At 39.7% G+C, this 18,040-nt stretch overlaps 1 protein-coding gene across 1 annotated transcript in view; it reads right to left on the bottom strand.

Moving 5' to 3' along the window:
* The window catches only part of ATRNL1 (attractin like 1), a 408,799-nt gene that overhangs the window by 373,503 nt on the left and 17,256 nt on the right, over positions 1–18,040 (bottom strand). The window contains exons 2-5 of the mRNA XM_084903569.1: positions 17,424–17,507; positions 15,917–16,030; positions 9,538–9,666; positions 7,790–7,998 (exon numbers count right to left, since the gene is read on the bottom strand). Of these exons, the coding sequence (XP_084759695.1) occupies positions 7,790–7,998; positions 9,538–9,666; positions 15,917–16,030; positions 17,424–17,507 (536 nt within the window). The remainder of the gene's footprint in view (positions 1–7,789; positions 7,999–9,537; positions 9,667–15,916; positions 16,031–17,423; positions 17,508–18,040) is intronic.

The following is an 18,040-nucleotide window of genomic DNA, read 5'->3' as shown; positions in this document are numbered from 1 at the left end:
CACTCCTAGAAGAATACAGGATTCTGTTATGATAAAATGAGATTCTACTTAATATCTAATACTATAACAAAAGCTTCATAATAGTAACTTAATTGTTATTAAGTAAATCCTTTCATTTTGTACACAATTATAAAAAGTATAATTAATTCTATAGACAAAATAGGTTAATAAAGACTAATCTTAACAGATACTGTAAATATACATGTCCCCCCCAAAAAATTGACATTTCAAGAAAAAAAAAAAATCAGTCCTATAACCACAAGTAAATCCAATTGGCAAATAATTGCCAAAGATAAAACCTAGAATAAAGAAAGTACTACAAAGTTAGAAAGGTTTTCCAAAGCAATTCCAGAACTACTGAATTACATTCTTTCTTCCTCCCCCAAATTATAATTACAAACTCTAATTGTTTTACAATAGAAAAAGTTTCTCTAAAGGAATCTATCGTTGATTTTATAATGGAAATCAGTACAAAAATTGTATTTATTCTACACAAATTTAACTTAGAAAATAACTTTGTTTCCATAAAGAAGGATAAATATGTGATGATTTCAAATGAGTGAAATAGTGACTCCCCTAAGGTGCCCCACATTTATGAACAGATGAGTATACTGATGTCTAATATTACTAGAAAAACTGTAACTAAGAACAAAGATGCAGAATGGAAAACCCAGCAGTAAAATTTTGTCTCCTCCAACAATGAGATAAATATTTACTGATTAATATTTTAATAGTAGGCTTTGATTTCTGAAAGCAAAAAAAGAGTCTGAGTGGAGTTTCCTTACATCATTGAAAGCAGGGAAAGAAACCAAAATGTGATCCAGTCAAAACAAGGATGTTCTGGGAGAAAAATCTTACTCCAGAATGTTAGACTTCTTTTCGACAGTTTTGGCTCAGACCTTCAAATTCATATTTAATCTATGCCATCGTGAAAATATATATATATATTTCTTTTCTATTAAGGCATGTATGTAAAAGGCCTAATTTTATGTATCTTCTTTTTGCAGTTCTCAGTTATATATACATTAATACTGCTAACTTTGAACTATATCAAATGCAGATTGTTAAGCCATATTTCTGTAAATAACTACACTTTAGATACACTTCTGTCACTTTAAATAACTCTAACAACAGAAGAGAAAAAAATATATATATGTATATATATATATTTTTTTTCTCTATATACACCCTCTAACTATGTCCCTGGGATTAGGATATCAGTTAGATTTCTTGGTTTTAAGCCACAGAAACTAATTTTGACTAGGAAATACAGGACTTTATTGAAAAACATATAAAGAAATTCAGAGAATTTTAAAAAGAAGCTGAAAAATCGAGCTTAGAATAGACAGGTATCTGGATATCTCATCCCATCAAGACTACTCTCAACAAGTGAAAGGCAATTTCCTAAACAGAAATTGGACCACTAACAGGGGGAGAAATACGCTGAGAAAGGAGATTTTAAGAGAAGTAATATGTAACTTGCCTGTAACACTGCAGAAATAGTCTTATGATTTAATATTTGTACTGAATCTGAAGTGCTCCAATAACAGGCAAAATAGGATCAATACAAGAGTCCTATCATCTAACATCATTAGAGAAATTTTGTTTTGTTGCAGGCTCCATTCTAAACATTCTTCAGGCCATAAAGCCAATCTCCAAAGGCCAGGAATCAATGTTAGTGTGTTTTAAATGTCCACATCTGCTTTGACAACATTTTAATTTTAAAGAACAATAAACTGTGTGAGTGGTAAATATTAGATTTGGTATGTCCCAAGAATACTTGGTTCTTACAGTTTAGGTTAATTACCCTATATAATCAAAGGCTAATATGCAAATCGACCGAACGGCAGAACAACAGGTCACTATGACACGCACTGGCCACCAGGGGGCAGATGTTCAATGCAGGAACTGCCCCCTGGTGGTCAGTGCGCTCCCACAGGGGAAGCATCATTCAGCCAGAAGCCGGGCTCACAGGCTGGGGAGTGCAGCGGTGGTGGCAGGAGCCTCTCCCGCCTCTGCAGCAGGGCTAAGGATGTCTGACTGACAGCTTAGGCCCACTCCCTGAGGCTCCCGGACTGTGAGAGGGTGCAAGCCAGGCTGAGGGACATTCTCCTCCCCCACCCCCCTCCACCGAGTGCGTGAATTTCATGCACCGGGGCCCCTAGTACTATTATAGGATGAAAAGAAGCTGCCCTTCTATCAGCAAAGTTCAACTTATTTATCAACTGCGGAAGGCTTAAAACAAAGTTCGGCAGACTTTGCTTCTGACTAGCTTAAAATGACAAAGTTAGCTAGGATTGAGAGTAGGATTTGCTTGTCCTGCTTATCTAAGTCAGAAGCAACAAAACCAGTGGCTGTAAGTATTCGGGAATTAGGTAAACTTCTCAAAGAAAGGAATCTAGATGTGAATTGGGTTGGGGCCCAGAGTTCTTATATGTTATCCAAAAGTAACTAACTATGTCCTAATATGTTACATGACTAACCCAGAAAAGATTTCTTTAGGATTAAAAATATTCGTGAGTTTGAGTTTCTTTTTTCCTAAAACAAACAAAATTACCACGTTTTTACAACTTGAATAATGCCATGGAGCTGAAGTGTGGTCTGGTAGCCAATACTGCCACCCAATGGCAAGTGTTAAAATTTAAAACCAAAGGATTACAACAAACAAGACAAAGACCCAAGAACCAGATGCTCAAATCCTGTAATTTCTCTCAATATTTAAAATTGTTTTCTGGGTCAAGCAAATGACATAATTTATTGGAGTACTAGTCCTCTAAAACATCTATCCTGAACGGCACTAGCAATCTAACACATCTCTCATTCATTCAATCAAAAAAGGAAAAAATTGATTATATGTCAGGGACTACAGAAAGTGCTGAGGACACAAAGGTGATCAAAACATAATCATTCTTAACTCATGGAGTTCATGTGCCAGGAGGAAAGATAATCAAAGGATCGCACAAACCTAAACGTGACAGATGCTATAAATTAATTCGGGGCTCATGAAAGCATGTAGCAGGGGGGCCTAACCTGGTCTTAGAATGGTAATGGGGTGAGGCTATTCCAGGAGGAAGTTCAGAAATGAGAATGGCATTGAAATAGTGAGGGATGGAGAACATGCAGGAAACTGAAATAAGTCCAAATAAAGCGTGACTTTGGATGAAGACTCAGACGTACCACACAAAACTATCAAATCACGTGACATAATTTAACGGCTGGAAACACCAGTCTTTATACGAGAACTGTGTCGGAGCTGGCTGGGTTGAAAAGGAGTAGTGGAAACATAAAGAACATTCTAGAGACAGTAAAAAGGACTGAACGATAGCAGTGAGCAGGACATAGGAACAGGAAAGGAATGGGGCATCTTCCAATGGTTAGTGACTCTCCTGGAGAGAGAGGATGTGACCTGTTTTGTGCCTGTATAGAATCGGGGAGAGTTTGTTGTAATGGATAAGAAAAATCACCCTGGAAGACAGCTAGTTTGTGCCTTTCAGCCTGTCTAATCTCACCATAGGTTTCAGGTTGCTAAGTTTTTCCAAGTAGACGAGAGAGAACCACTGAGCCCATTCCTTGTCAATTATGATGATGATCTATACTTTAAACATTTTATGAAAATGTATTTGTCCAGAGGATTCCAATCATTTGTCTGGGAAAACCTCTCACTGAGTGAATTTGGTTTCAGAAACAGGATCCCTGCCCACTACACAGACCAGAAAAGTTAGTTTCTCTATTTCTGCATCCGCAGCACAGGTAAGACAACCTAGGGTTAGCCCAGCAGATGCAACAGGCAGGATTTCCAATCTTCCCACGTGACACCTTAGAACTGTTTCTCCCGTGCCTGCCCCTCTAGCCTTCCATCCTCCTGGTGAGCCACTTGATATCCTGCATATGAGTGAGGGTGCAGATTCAGAAATCGAAAATAAGTTGCTTAGCCCGGCCGGTATGGCTCAGTGGTTGAGCATCAACCTATGAACCGGGATGTCACAGCTTAATCCCCAGTCAGGGCACATGCCCGGTTATAGGCTTGATCCCCAGTAGGGGTGTGCAGGAGGCAGCTTATCATTGATTCTCATCATTGATGTTTCCATCTCTCTCCCTCTCCTGTCCTCCCTGAAATCAATAAAAATATTTTTTTTAAATAAGTTGCTTATCTAAGCTAAAAGTTAATTTCTCTCTCATGACACATTCTAGAGGCAAGTGAGCAAGGGCCCCTGGTTAGTTACTGCCATTTAACAGCCAGCGGGAAGGTCCCCATGGTCTGAAACTCCCACACAGCACTTCCACGCAAGTCCTACTCACCTACACCGTGTACAACAGCCGCACTGGCTGCAAGGGAGGCTGGGAAATGTGGTTTGTAGCTGGGAGGCCATGTGCTGAGCCAAACACGCTGGCTGAGGGCTATTATTAGAAAGAGGGGAAGGATGAATGCTGGGAGCTAGTCACATTTCTGCTCAAATAAGACAGAAGTGTTTCTGCTGGTTTTAGTCAAAACGTGATTCAGATCCTTTTAGGCCTGTAAAAGAGAGAAACCCGCAGCCACAGTGATGTGGAGGAGACTGGGAAGTGCAGGGGGACTCCATACCCTGGAGTCTGCTTTGTGTGTATTCTGCACATATGAACATAAAGGCTTCCCAAAGTTGCCTTTCTCCCTCCTTTGACTTATTGAGATGTTTACAATCTTTATTATGTGAAAAATGTCACAGAAGCAGATGGGTCCACACAGGTCCCTGTCCTTTAAGTAATCTCTTTAATATGCATAGATCATGGCCAGGTCTACGTGTATGACAAAAGTAAACATCAGATAAGAACGTGTGTGCTTTTCTCTGGTGCTTTCGTCTTAGGGTTTTGTAAGTGCTTTCTACAGGCAAAGGGGTACAATTGACTCTAATGGTGCTTCTATCCTTACTATAGACTTCTGTGTGATCTGGGGAAATGCTTCACATGGTAAAAGGGTGACAGCAGAGCCAAAACCGGTTTGGCTCAGTGGATGGAGCGTCGGTCTGCGGACTGAAGAGTCCCAGGTTCGATTCCGGTCAAGGGCATGTACCTTGGTTGTGGGCAAATCCCCGGCGGGGGGTGTGCAGGAGGCAGCTGGTCGATGTTTCTCTCTCATCGATATTTCTAGCTCTCTATCCCTCTTCCTTCCTCTCTAAAGAAAATCAATAAAATATATATTTTTTTAAATTTTTTAAAGTGACACCAGATAGTTCAGGAAGAAAGAGTTAGATGAGAAAGTTCAGGGGGAAGTGGAGTGTTGGCTGAGCAGCAGTCTTAGCAGGGGTTCAGAGTAAAACCAATCTGAGAAAACGAGACTGAAGACCAGTGGGACAGGCAAACAGAAATGTTAGGGAGGGAACTCACGACTCGACAGCAAGCGAGGCTTTTCCTCTGTTCGCAAAAACAAAAAAAATCTCAATTTCCAGGACACAACACTGTGTTTTGTACATCAGCACAGAACCACTAAAATGAACCAACATAAAAGGTTAACATATAATGGCAGTAGCAACAATCAGTTATTTTTTTTAACCCAAAGAATCCGGTTTTAAGTAGCACATTACAGAAAACTGCCAGGCCCTGCATCTCAGCAGCTTGCCTCCCTAGCCCTCATTTTCTAATATCTCTGGTTCTGTGGTCACTCCCCAGATGTCCTGGAAACAAATCTCCTTTTTTCCCTCGGTGATTGCTCCACATTTTCCATCTCTGAAACAAAAACCTCCTTTTCCCACTAATGACTTTGGTCATAATCCCAACTTCCTTAAACACAGATGCAGGGGCCGGGTCTGCAGCTCAGAGGACCGGTCTGCACTCGGCCTGTCTGGAAAGAAGCACAATCTCCCTTTCATCAACCGCCCCCCCCCCCCCAACACCCACCTCAGCTCAGAGGCCAAGACTGTGGTCGGTAAGGATCATAACAGGACAGATGGTGTTTGATTTCTACAATACTTGACGATTATAAACAACACGTGTCTCTCTATAAAACTATCCCTATTATCACTCTGTTTTTGCATCCCAACTTCCATTTGCTTATAAACACACAAGAATCGGAAATGTTTATGATTTGAGGCAATACTGAGGAGAATATAAAATGAGAAAGGCCAATATACCAAAGCCAGGAAAACAAAAAATAATATTCTGAACCAGATCTATAGGACAAAACCCCCCAAAAAAAATAATAAAGCATTTCAAAAAAGGATTAATAAAACTAAAGAACAAAAAGGACAGACATGTCCACAGAGAACAGTACTAAGTAAGTGTCCCCTTGTGTCCCCAGACTGCTGAAGTAAAATGAAGACTAAAGGCAGTTTGTAAAACACCGCATGTGCAAGCTATACCTGTACTTCTCAAGTCTTAATTTAAATATATTCTTGATACGCCATTCTCTCTGTAGAAAATAACATTATTGTAGTTTCAAGACTGAAATGAAAAGGAAAAGATAGCCTCCAGGCACGTTTTAGGAGAAGAAAGGTCACAAATTATTAAAATAGCCACTTAATAAAAGACACGGCCTTATAATTAAAGAACATTAAGAAATTTGTATCCGTCATAATCATACTAGGCAATCAAATTCAATTCACTAAGTAATCACTGGCATTTTGTGTGCTTGGAGTAGCTGATTGTTTTTAATGAGATAACATGAGTTTAAGATGGGCGTAATTTATACAGAGCCTAATAATTCATTGCAGTACTCTGCATACTCAGTAACCAGTTTTTAAAATGTATTTCAAGAATGATGAATACAACTATGGGAGCCACAGTGCCTCTGGTTATTCCTTAGATAGGTCTGATAGCAACTACTGCTTATTACTGCGACCAAATTATAACAACAGGTGAGCATGTCACTTCCTAATATGTATTTCCTGAGTCAAAGTTCCCTCTATCAACAGGATTAGTATGTTCGCACAAAGCAACTTCTCAATATGAAAAAAAAAAAATAGCACACTGTAAGCCACAGATTGATAAGAATATGGATAACAGGCCTATCTCTTCACTTAATTCCATAATGACAAAATTTATGGAGCCCAAAAGTAATCTTTAATGATAGACACTTATAAAAATTATTTAGAAATGTTTCCTTAGGAATCTTTTGCAATAAGCAGCTGAAACACTCTTTATTTTTGTTTTATTTTATTTAAATTCTTTACTGTTTACAGTATTACATGTCTCCTTTTACACTTACCATCTACTTTTTAAATATGCTGAGTTTTTAAAATAGCCACAGGAGGGCAGTATTTCCTAAGAAATAAGTTTATTATAGGCATCGACTGCTAGGACATCACAAATCAAATGTGAATGCAGCACACGTTAAATTCAGTCAACAAAAAATGACAGAATATCCTAATGGTCACACGCCTACAATTTAAAAAGCGCTTCATATATGACGTCCCTTGGTCCTCAAAACAGCATATAGACAACATCTATACCAATACTGTTTTGAAGAAGCCAACTGAGTTGATTGTTAACTGAACATTCAAAAAGCAAAACAGAAATAAGATTGGGGTGTTGCACACTATAGCGCAGGGGTCCTCAAACTTTTTAAAGTGGGGGCCAGATCACGGTCCCTCAGAGAGCTGGAGGGCCGGACTATATGAACTACTAATTCCTACTGTAACACCTCGGCTGCGCTCACTGCCCAAAAAACCTGGCGGGCAGCATCAGACTCCTCTGCGGGCCGCATGTGGCCCGCGGGCCGTAGTTTGAAGACCCCTGCACAGACGAGTGTAGATCGGCATGAGTCCCTCAGACACAGGAACCCGTTTCCGAGCTCAGGACGCAGCACAGGCTCGCTCACCTTGCCAGCTGTCGTTGCAGACACACAGCTTCTCGCCCGTGAGGTCGCAGTGCCCGCGGTCCGGGCTGCCGCAGTTGGCCCTGCAGTAGGGGATGTCGCAGGCCTCGCCCTTCCAGTACTTGTCGCACTCGCAGTACACCTGGCTGGGCGCAGAGGCGCTCGCCGTGCACTTCCCGTGGCCGGAGCAATTGTTGGGACAAGAGTTGATTCTGTAAAACGGAATCCATATACGTTCAAATTCAAGAAAACTGAAAAAGGAATCCTGTCAATCTTTTTTAAGCTTTGTAACTGTAGGTCCTCTTACATATGTAGCACAATTTCACAATGTGACGTCAACTTTTTATTCTGTACCCTGTGACCCCCTGATGCAAATCAGTTACATTTATTTGCAACTGGCCTTAGCTCATCCAGTGAGTTTGCATGGCCACCGAGACGTCAAACTCCCGAGGGCTACACCAGCAACATCTGCAGACACATGTAGTTCCACACGCAATGCTCCATAAAGACTTAAGTCGGCAGATGTTTTGAATATATAATTTGCAGGGGGAAATTAAATTCATGAATACCTGAAGCTACATAAGAAACCAAGATATAACTTAGTTGTATAATATTTGAATAGCATGCTACCATCTCTATATGCTGTTATACAGAAATGAGATGCTTGTCAAACATTATTTTAAGGCTCTTTCGCTGATTAATAGAGTCTATTGAGTATTTTTTCTTCCTTGCATACATACCTGAGACAAATCAACTCTATAATAAATGGCCGATTCAAGATATTTAGAATTTTTTATTCCTGGTGAAAAATTCTCTACAATTATTAAAAAAACACACACAATATCGCCGAAAATGGTTTGGCTCAGTGGATAGAGCGTTGGCCTGCAGACTCAAGGGACCCGGGTTCGATTCCGGTCAAGGGCATGTACTCTGTTTGCAGGCACATCCCCGGTAGGGGGTGTGCAAGAGGCAGCTGATCGATGTTTTTCTCTCATCGATGTTTCTGACTTTCTATCCCTCTCCCTTCCTCTCTGTAAAAAATCAATAAAATATATTTAAAATATATATATATATCATTCTCTACACTTGTAAAGAAAAGGGGAGAAAATGTTCGGAGTTCCTCTGTGCTGTTCCAGTAACGGCATCCGAAAGTGTCTCTGGCTACTTCCCTTCACCCTTAGACTCCAAGATTTTTTAAAAATGGATATAATGTCACCCACATAGTAGATGCTCAATAAACATAATTTTCTTTCCGAGGAGACAGTAATGTAGGTGCTCACCTTCTCTCTGAAAGCCTCAATTCCTCCCTGTGTAAAATGGGGGAAATCCCCATCGGTCAGAATTGTTGGGACGAGAAATACAGAACATAGAGTACACGGAGCATCCAGTCTGGTCTGGATTCAGAGGCTATAAACACAGGCCCTCCCTCCCCCAACCTGGAGGCCAGGAGGGCAGAGGAGCTCCTGTTACCCTAGTTAGTATTTGTTCACTTCATCGTTTACCAATTTTAATTTCATAATTAATTTCCAACCAAACTTAGCGTGCTAACAATGTCCCGAGACTTAGGATTGATCCTGATGTGAGCTCAGATAGGATGTTGAGGCAAGTTATTAATATCTGATGTCACTTAATGGTGTTGAAATGTCACACACTAGCCACTCCTCATATATATCTGCAAAAGCAAATAGTAAACTCTTTGAAGTCAAATCATAAAATCCCTTACAATATGAAATTTCAGAAAGATTACTTACGAATAGAAAATGTTGAAGCCGGTGAGGTTGTATGCAGCATCACTAAAGAAATGTAACAGTGCGTAGCCGGACGTTGTAACGACTTCAGGCACACTCTCATTTCCCCGGATCTCAGGGACTATCAAACCACTGCAAGGGACAGAAGTTCAACATTGTGTGCATTAGTACACAGCTGACGGTTAATCACATAAAACGCACTCAACAATATCTTTGTCGGGGTCACTCAGAATCGCTATGAGAATGGGCAGACTAGGAGGATGAAGTTAAAATGGCTCTCACCCCATCGGCTGTCCCGCAGCCAGCCCGCTCACACCCACTCTCCGGCCACCCCACCCCGATTTCTTCCAGCCCTGTGCACTGTAAGGCCCATCCTCCCTTTGTCCTCTCCCCATCCTGTCCTAACGCTCTAAGGTGGTCCTTCGTACTCTAAGTGACCTGTGGCTTTGCTTTCTCCTCCTGGCGAAAAATTATGGTGAAAATGTTGTGCGGCCACCTCCACTAGCCGTCTCCATCATCCCAAACATAAACTCTACTCCTGACACAATAACTGAAACTCTACTCCTGAAACTCTACTCCGTTCCCCCCTTACCCAGTCTTTTTTAACGTTACTCCTTGTGATGTTTTTTAGGTCAACGGCCACCAACCAGTGGTCCCCAGACCACTGGTGGTCCGTGAGGGCTGAAAGGCTGGCGACCGCTGTTTTTGATAACGATCCCTGCCTTGATTTCTCCCACTTTCTGTAATCTTCCTCACACGCCCTCCCTAAATTCAAGTGCACAAAAGAACCTGACAACTGTCATGCTCTTGGGAGCATTTATTTCCCCCTGTTGAGATCTTGCTTCTATGTGTGTCCCCTGTTAAATTCAAATAAAGTTTTATAAAAATACCAAAAAAAAAAAAAAAAATCTGGTGAAGCTAGAAGGAACACCACACAGGAGCTAAGAGACTGCAATGACATCCTCGTTAAAGTTGTCCGCTTCCAATATCCTAGTCCAGGTATTTTAGGTCATCTAAGAACATATACTTTTTATATTTCTTCAAAATGTTGCATGCTCATATCAATTATATTAATACAGAACTACTGCAAATATACTATTACTCACTTAAGGTCATATGCACACAAAAGAAAACAAACTGGTGGGGGACATAAAGGTGCAAAAGTAAGAAATAAAGTTGAGCCGGGACCGGTTTGGCTCAGTGGATAGCGCGTTGGTCTGCGGACTGAAAGGTCCCGGGTTCGATTCCGGTTGAGGGCATGTACCTTGGTTGCGGGCACATCCCCAGTAGGAGGTGTGCAAGAGGCAGCTAATCGATGATTCTCTCTCATCGATGTTTCTAACTCTCTATCCTTCTCTCTTCCTCTCTGTGAAAAATCAATAAAATATATTTAAAAAAAAAAAAAGAAAAGAAATAAAGTTGATAACTGGTACTTCTTTTTTAAGCCAATTTGTTCCTGCAGAAAATCCCGGGTCTTCACTTACTTACATCCACTCCTCCTCTAAGTCTGTGGAAACACACAATCTAGAGAAAAGAAGCTGCTACCTAATTACCCCCACCACAGGGCCAGCCCTTTACAGGACTCTGAGCTAGCATTGGGCACCCCAGGAACTGATTACCTCAAAGCTGGCAGAACGAAATAAAATATTACAGTCAAACAATGTATTTGGCAAATGCAGTCCCAAAAGCAAACAAAGAGTAATCCACTCTTGATGTTTTAATAATAATTATTACATCTACTAACTTATGTTTGAGAAGAACAAAAGATTTTTAAAGGGAGATTGTCTATAGAATTCAAAGGCTGTAACACCAGTCTTAGTTGCACATATATTTTTTCATTGTCACCGTGAGATATCAAAATGAGCACACTGCTAAAAATAATACTCCCAAGCCTTTACAATAAAAATAGTTAATCTCTCTGAAACGATAAAAAGAACAGATTTATTTGCTTGGTTGGTTGTTTGTGTTTTCAAAGCATTAAATAAATGAAGGCTTCCACCTCTTGTACAGCATAAGCAGTTTGGAGCAGCCAGCCCCGCCACTGACGTCAGCTAGAAAAATGACAAATCACATAAAAACAAACAAACCTGCCTGCATGCACTGGGGAACTAAGAAGAGGGTGAGCGAAGGCAGTGGAGCCATTTCTCCTCGTAGGCACTGCTGATTTCCAAGTTGGAAGTAAGGGCTGAGGAGCTGAGAATCTAGGTTGAGATACAGAGCTAGGAAAACAAAAAGTGGAAGCCAGGGCCCGCTCTTTGACCAGAGACCCCCAAAGAGGAGAAATAAAAGTGAACCAATCAAAGACAGGGCCTCCAGGGGACCACCCTGCAGTTTGGATGTGAATTGGGATTCAGCTGACTGCGGATTGCCAGCATCCTCAGGCACCCTCTCTAGGACTATAGCATCTTTCAGGTCTCAAGTTATTGCTGCATATGACTTTACAAACATGATGCCCAGCACATCACTGTCCAGCACACAATTTTAAAAAAAGCTGCCCACCTGGCATGACTCAGTTGTTGAGTGTTGAACTATGAACCAGGAAGCCATGGCTCGATTTCCGGTCAAGGCACATGCCTGGGTTGCAGACTCATGTTGTGAGACATGCAGGTGGCAGCCAATCAATGATTCTCTCACAACACTGAAGTTTCTATCTCTCTCTCCCTCTCCCTCTCTGAAATAATAAAAATATTTTTAAAGACTTCAATCCAATCCATTCTCAAAAATCTAAAAAGTCTTGCCTACAAAGTCCAATGTCTTTAGTGTGATATACCAGCAATAGTGCAGTGATTGAGGGATTACAAAACCTGACCTCATATTCTGACTCCATCACTTATCAGAGAGGCAAGTTTGGGTCACTCACAGATTCTCTCTGTGCCTGGATACTTTGTTTATAAAATAGCAATAACAATACCCAGTATCAGGCCACTGTGAGGACTTAGTGAGTTAATGTATATGAAGCACTCCTGCACACCGCCTGTCACATAATGAGTATTCAGTAGACGTTGCTGACTACTGTTGGTGGGCAATCTGGCTCCTAATTATCCTTCACATTATCTTCAAGTGACTCAAAACCACTTACTACTATCTAATATCCCAAACTATAATGTACTTTACTGTGTCTGTGCCTTTGTGCATGTTTTTCTCTATCAAAATGACATCCAGCCTGGTCCTCCTTCTTTGCCTATCATTCTACTCATGATGAAATTCATGAAGAATTAGCTACTTCTTCTGAAATCATAGGGTGCTCTTTTCAAAATCTGATCGCAACATTTAATGTGCTGAGTGCTCTATTTACATGTTGCCACCATGGCTAACTGCTGTGTAGTGATATATCCCCAAATCCTTAGCATTGCCCAAGGGACAGGCGTGTCTGTTACTCTCAGTAGGCCCTGTTGGTTTACGGTAATGAAAAGACTCAGGATGGAAGCTGGACACACCAGAAAGACCAACCATGTGATTCAAAGGGTCCAGTCTTGAGCCACAGAAATCAATCTGACTTCCAGAGAGAGGGCAGGAGCTAGCGAGTGAGCTGGGCCTTGTGGCTGATGGTTCAATCAATCAGGCCTGTATAACGAAAACCCAGTGAAAGCTGACACCTGTAGCTGAGGGGAGCCTGCTGAATGGAGACACAAGAGTGAGCTGGGAGGGTGACCCTCCCGAGGGCACAGATGGTTTGTTTGTGATCCTCCCAGACTCTCCCTATGGGTCGCCTCATTGGCTGGTTGTGATGTTTATCCTTCATGATAAAACTATGATGATATGTACAGTGCTTTCCTGAGTCATTCCAGCGAATTACTGAACTTACAGGGGGTGGGCACCCCTAAACTTGTAGTATAAGTGATCTGGGGAGGCTCCTGAACTTGCAGCTGGTGTCTGAGCGAAGGGCAGTTTTATGGAGGGCTGTGCACTCAACTGATGAAGTTAGGCCTAAATCCAGATGGTTGGTGTCTAAGTCTCTGCAACCCTCTCTATCTTATCTCTCACATCCTCCAGGCTTATGACAGCCTCTGGAACTGAGCGGGTTATCAAATATCTGTCACATAGGAAATACTTATGCAACTGGAATAATTTGGACAATTAGATTCTGAATTCTTAGCAACATACAATTTAGATTTTAAGTCACTAAACTTTCAAGTCCTAATCCTGACACTACTATCTAATTATATGTAAAACTTAATTTCTCCGAGTCTCAATTTTCTCAACTCTGGAATGGGGATAACAGTAATTCTTCCACAAGGTCCTTGTGAGGATTACATGACATTTAAATTTTTAAATTGATTTCAGAGAAAGGAAGGGAGAGAGAGAAACAGGAACCAATTGTCTCTCACACGTGCCCCCTCCCCACCCTGGGGATCAAACCTGAAACCTGGAAACTATGTAAGTGCCCTGACAGGAATCAAACCAGCCACCTTTTGGTGTATTGGACGAAGAGCCAACCCAGGCACCCTGGCCAGGGCAGATTACGTGACATTTAAGCTGCCCACTACAGTGCTTTTCAATAAGCAGGATGTTTTCCTCTCCTTCCGGACACCTAACAGGAACATTCGCTAATGAGGAGTCACTGGTTCCATCTTCAAGGTCATATACTAAATTGCATCTGCTAATTATCTGACAAAAGTTTCCTTCAGTGTCAAGAAAGGGTAGGTAAGAGTGCTAAAGGGCCACTGTTAATTAATGCAAAGTCATTACAACTACTGGGAAAACAAATGAAAAGGCACACATCTAAATGATGGTCAGTCAACAATGTCATACAATAGAGTAATGGCAGCAGAATGACATCTAAATTGCTGGGGGGAAAAAATAAAATATATGAACCCAGGACCTCATCTAATTGTCACAATGAATTATCGTACAGTGTGATTATTCGGGAGGCACTCCTCCGTTTTCTATCTCCTGCCCTTAGATGAAGGACTAGCCGTGGCTACTCTTCATATAATTTTCAAACATTTCAGAGATTAAGTTCTACAAGTGTTTTGAGTAATAATGATATCACACAGCTGGGTCTAAGCTCCCAAGGAGTCACTCTGAAATGGTCCAAAAAGATTATAGTTCACATTCCTGATAAACCGAATACTGGCAACAAAAGAAAATGAAATTTTTTATAGGGAATAAACTTATCTATGTTTAAATTTTTAACAATGACTGAACACATAAAAGATACTATGTAAATAACAAAAGTAAAAAATAATGAGTAACTCTGGTCAACAATCACATTCATTAACTTACTTTATACAAAATCTACATTACATGCTCATAATTTTTCCTATGCCTAATATTTCCTACTAATAATAAACATTTTATAATTTGTACATTCAAACATAAAGATTTTAAAAATTATATTGAAAATGATGTGGTTTTAAAATTAAACCTGACTACCTGACTACTAATAAAGTATTTTGAAGCAACCAAAATTCCCCAATCTGAGAACTGATGGACACACCTTCTTTATTAAACCACTAGAGGCCCAGGGCATAAAATTCATGCGGGGGGGGGGGGGGGGGGGGGGCGGGGAAGAGATGTCCCTCAGCCCAGCCTGCACCCTCTCCAATCTGGGATCCCTCGAGGGATGTTCGATTTCCTGTTTAGGCCCGATCATCCCTCTCACAATCCAGTACTGCTGGCTCCCAACTACTCGTATGCCTGCCCCTAACTGCTTCTGCCTGCCAGCCTGATTACCTCCTAACCACTCCCCTGCCAGCGTGATTGATGCCTAACTGCTCCCCTGCCAGTCTGGTCACCCCTAACTGCCCTCCCATGCAGGCCTGGTCACCCCTAACAACCCTCCCCTGCAGGCCTAATCGCCCACAACTGCCCTCCCCTGCAGGCCTGGTCCCTCCCAATAGCCCTTCCCGGCTGGCCATCTTGTGGCGGCCATCTTGTGTCCACATGGGGGAAGCGATCTTGTGTGCTAGAGTGATGGTCAATTTGCATATTACTCTTTTATTAGATAGGATTACATAAAGCATAATTTAACCTTTTTATAAAAATTGCAAATTGTATCATTTTGCCAAAATAAAAAGCCAACTATATATATATATATATATATATATATATATATATATCCCCATATCTATTTATTTGTCAGCTAGAACTCATGTTAATTTATTCAAATAGTTCTGAAAACATCATCAAATCACTTTAAAAGAATACACTATATACAGCAAAAAACAAAGGACATTCATTCAGAAATCTACATTTCTGATATAAAACTCATTTATCTCTACTATATCAATACCAACATTATTGTATATACACCTAAGTTGATGGTCAATATCTCTGCAAATTTATTTTGGACTACAGATCAGTATATCTTTAAAAATTAATAAATTATGTAGTTATTTTCCTAAAGCTGTAAGTTCATCAATTAAACATAAATACTCACCTAAGTACAGCTATTAAAGGTGCATATATAGAATCTCCATCATAAACATACATGTGATCCCAGCTACATTCTGTAGCAAAATGATTGAATCTTAATCTTAACACTGCATTTGGACTAAAAGGAAACAAAATATTTTAGAATGAATGAATAATATGCAAAGCAGAGTCCATTTACAGATAATTTTGCTATAAATCCTTAAGTCACCTAGTACAGATAATTTTGTTATAAATCCTTAATTTTGCTCTAAATTTTGAGTCACTGTGAAAGACTGAGAAGCAGTCACATTTAAACTATAAAAAAGACATATAACTTCAAAATCCACTACCAGGCCATGTGTATGTATCATCATTTTCTAAAGATTCAGTCCACAGGGAATGTTCAATCTCTGTGGAGATTAAATAGATTGCATGCATTACTGAAACCTATTGAACTGTATACTTAATATACGTGCATTTTGTTTTATGCACCTTGTTCTTGAATAAAGTTCAATTTTAAAATTCAACACTCAAGAAGCAACTATTGTGATTTCTACACAAACCCTAACCAGAGGCCCTAATAAGGTCTTCAAATTTTAACTGAAAGATCTCAATATGAAATACTACTAACAAGGAAACAAAATGAGACCATAGGTGCACAGGTAATTAATAACTTTCAGGTTCTGAAAAACTCTATAAGTATACCCCAAAACTGCCAATTTTCCAAAGGTACTCTTTAAAAATCGTAATATTGTTCAAACAATTCATATTGATTCATTTATGATCCATTCATTCATAATGTTTAAATAGATAAATTCAGTCTAATGCCCTAACTACTGAAAAATACCTCTGAAAGCAAAATTCACTCTTTTCTATAAAACGTCCTATTTTTAACACCCTCAGAACGAACATGCTCATTAATATAAATCAATGGTATAATTTGGCATGGAATATTTTTACTTTCTATGGAATCTTCAAATTCTACAACAAGATGTCTAAAATAAGCCAAAAATTGCCTACTTGCTTTAAAATGACACACTAACAAATATCAAAAATAAAATTATGTAAAAATTAGCCTGACAGATGTGGCTCAACAGCTGAACATTGACCTATGAACCAAGAGGTCATGGTCTGATTGCCAGTGAGGGTGCATGCCCGGGTTGGGAGCTCAGCTCCCAGTGGGGGACGTGCCAGAGGCAGCCAATCAGTGATTCTCTCATCATTGATGTTTCTATCTCTCTCTTCCTCTACCTTTTTCTCTGACATCAATAAAATACATATTTGAAAAATAAAATACATGTAAAAATTAAACTATTATCACAAGTGATAGGTATTGTAACTTATATTAAATGTGATATCTAAAAGTTGTAAAGCCATAAAAATGTCGTGAATACTAGTACTGTTTATTTAATAATAAGCAATTAAATAACCTCTACTATTATAAAGTCGTTATACTTTACTGCTTTAACATTGATATGACATCTTCTTTATCGTTTTAGAATAAAATAAGTATACCCAAACTGCATACTTACTAGCCTTCAATTAGCCATGTACATTTAGTTTTATACTTATAGTTAATTGGACCATCTGTTAAATATCCAGAAGGTTCTGTTAACCTAGAAAACAAAATCATGAAAATAATTACCTTAAAGTAACTTTAAGACATAAAGTAGCATAAGAAAATTTAAAAGACATTAAGTTATAGGAATGGGATATAGCATTTTTGTCAAAAAAGAAGTTATTTACAACTTAGAAAATTTTTCAAATTGCCATATATTTCTCTAGATCTCAAAATAAATTTATTTTGGCTTTCTTTAAACCTTAATGTATTAAAACCATTTCATACATTGGAAAAAATGTACTGCAAGACTGAACATTATATTGATGGGTTGAATGTTGACACAGAATAGATTAAGTTAAATTTCCTCTGCACAAAAATTAGGTGGAGGCAAAAGAAGGAAAAATCAAATACACTGAAAAATACAGATCTTTGGAATAAGCAATAATATATGTGCATGCTACCGTCAGAGCTAAACTGTTAGCTCTATATTTGTTTTTCACTCACCAGAATTGCTAAAGTAGTTGTCACCAAGCTTACTGATTTTGGCTACCGTATTTTCCGGCGTATAAGACAAACCCCTAATTTTAC

Source organism: Pipistrellus hanaki (assembly GCF_964339955.1).
Source record: "Pipistrellus hanaki genome assembly, chromosome: 14".
In the NCBI taxonomy this organism is placed as follows: Eukaryota; Metazoa; Chordata; class Mammalia; order Chiroptera; family Vespertilionidae; genus Pipistrellus; species Pipistrellus hanaki.
Note: the sequence above shows the minus strand (reverse complement) of the source record. Positions and strands in the feature narration are given on the sequence as shown.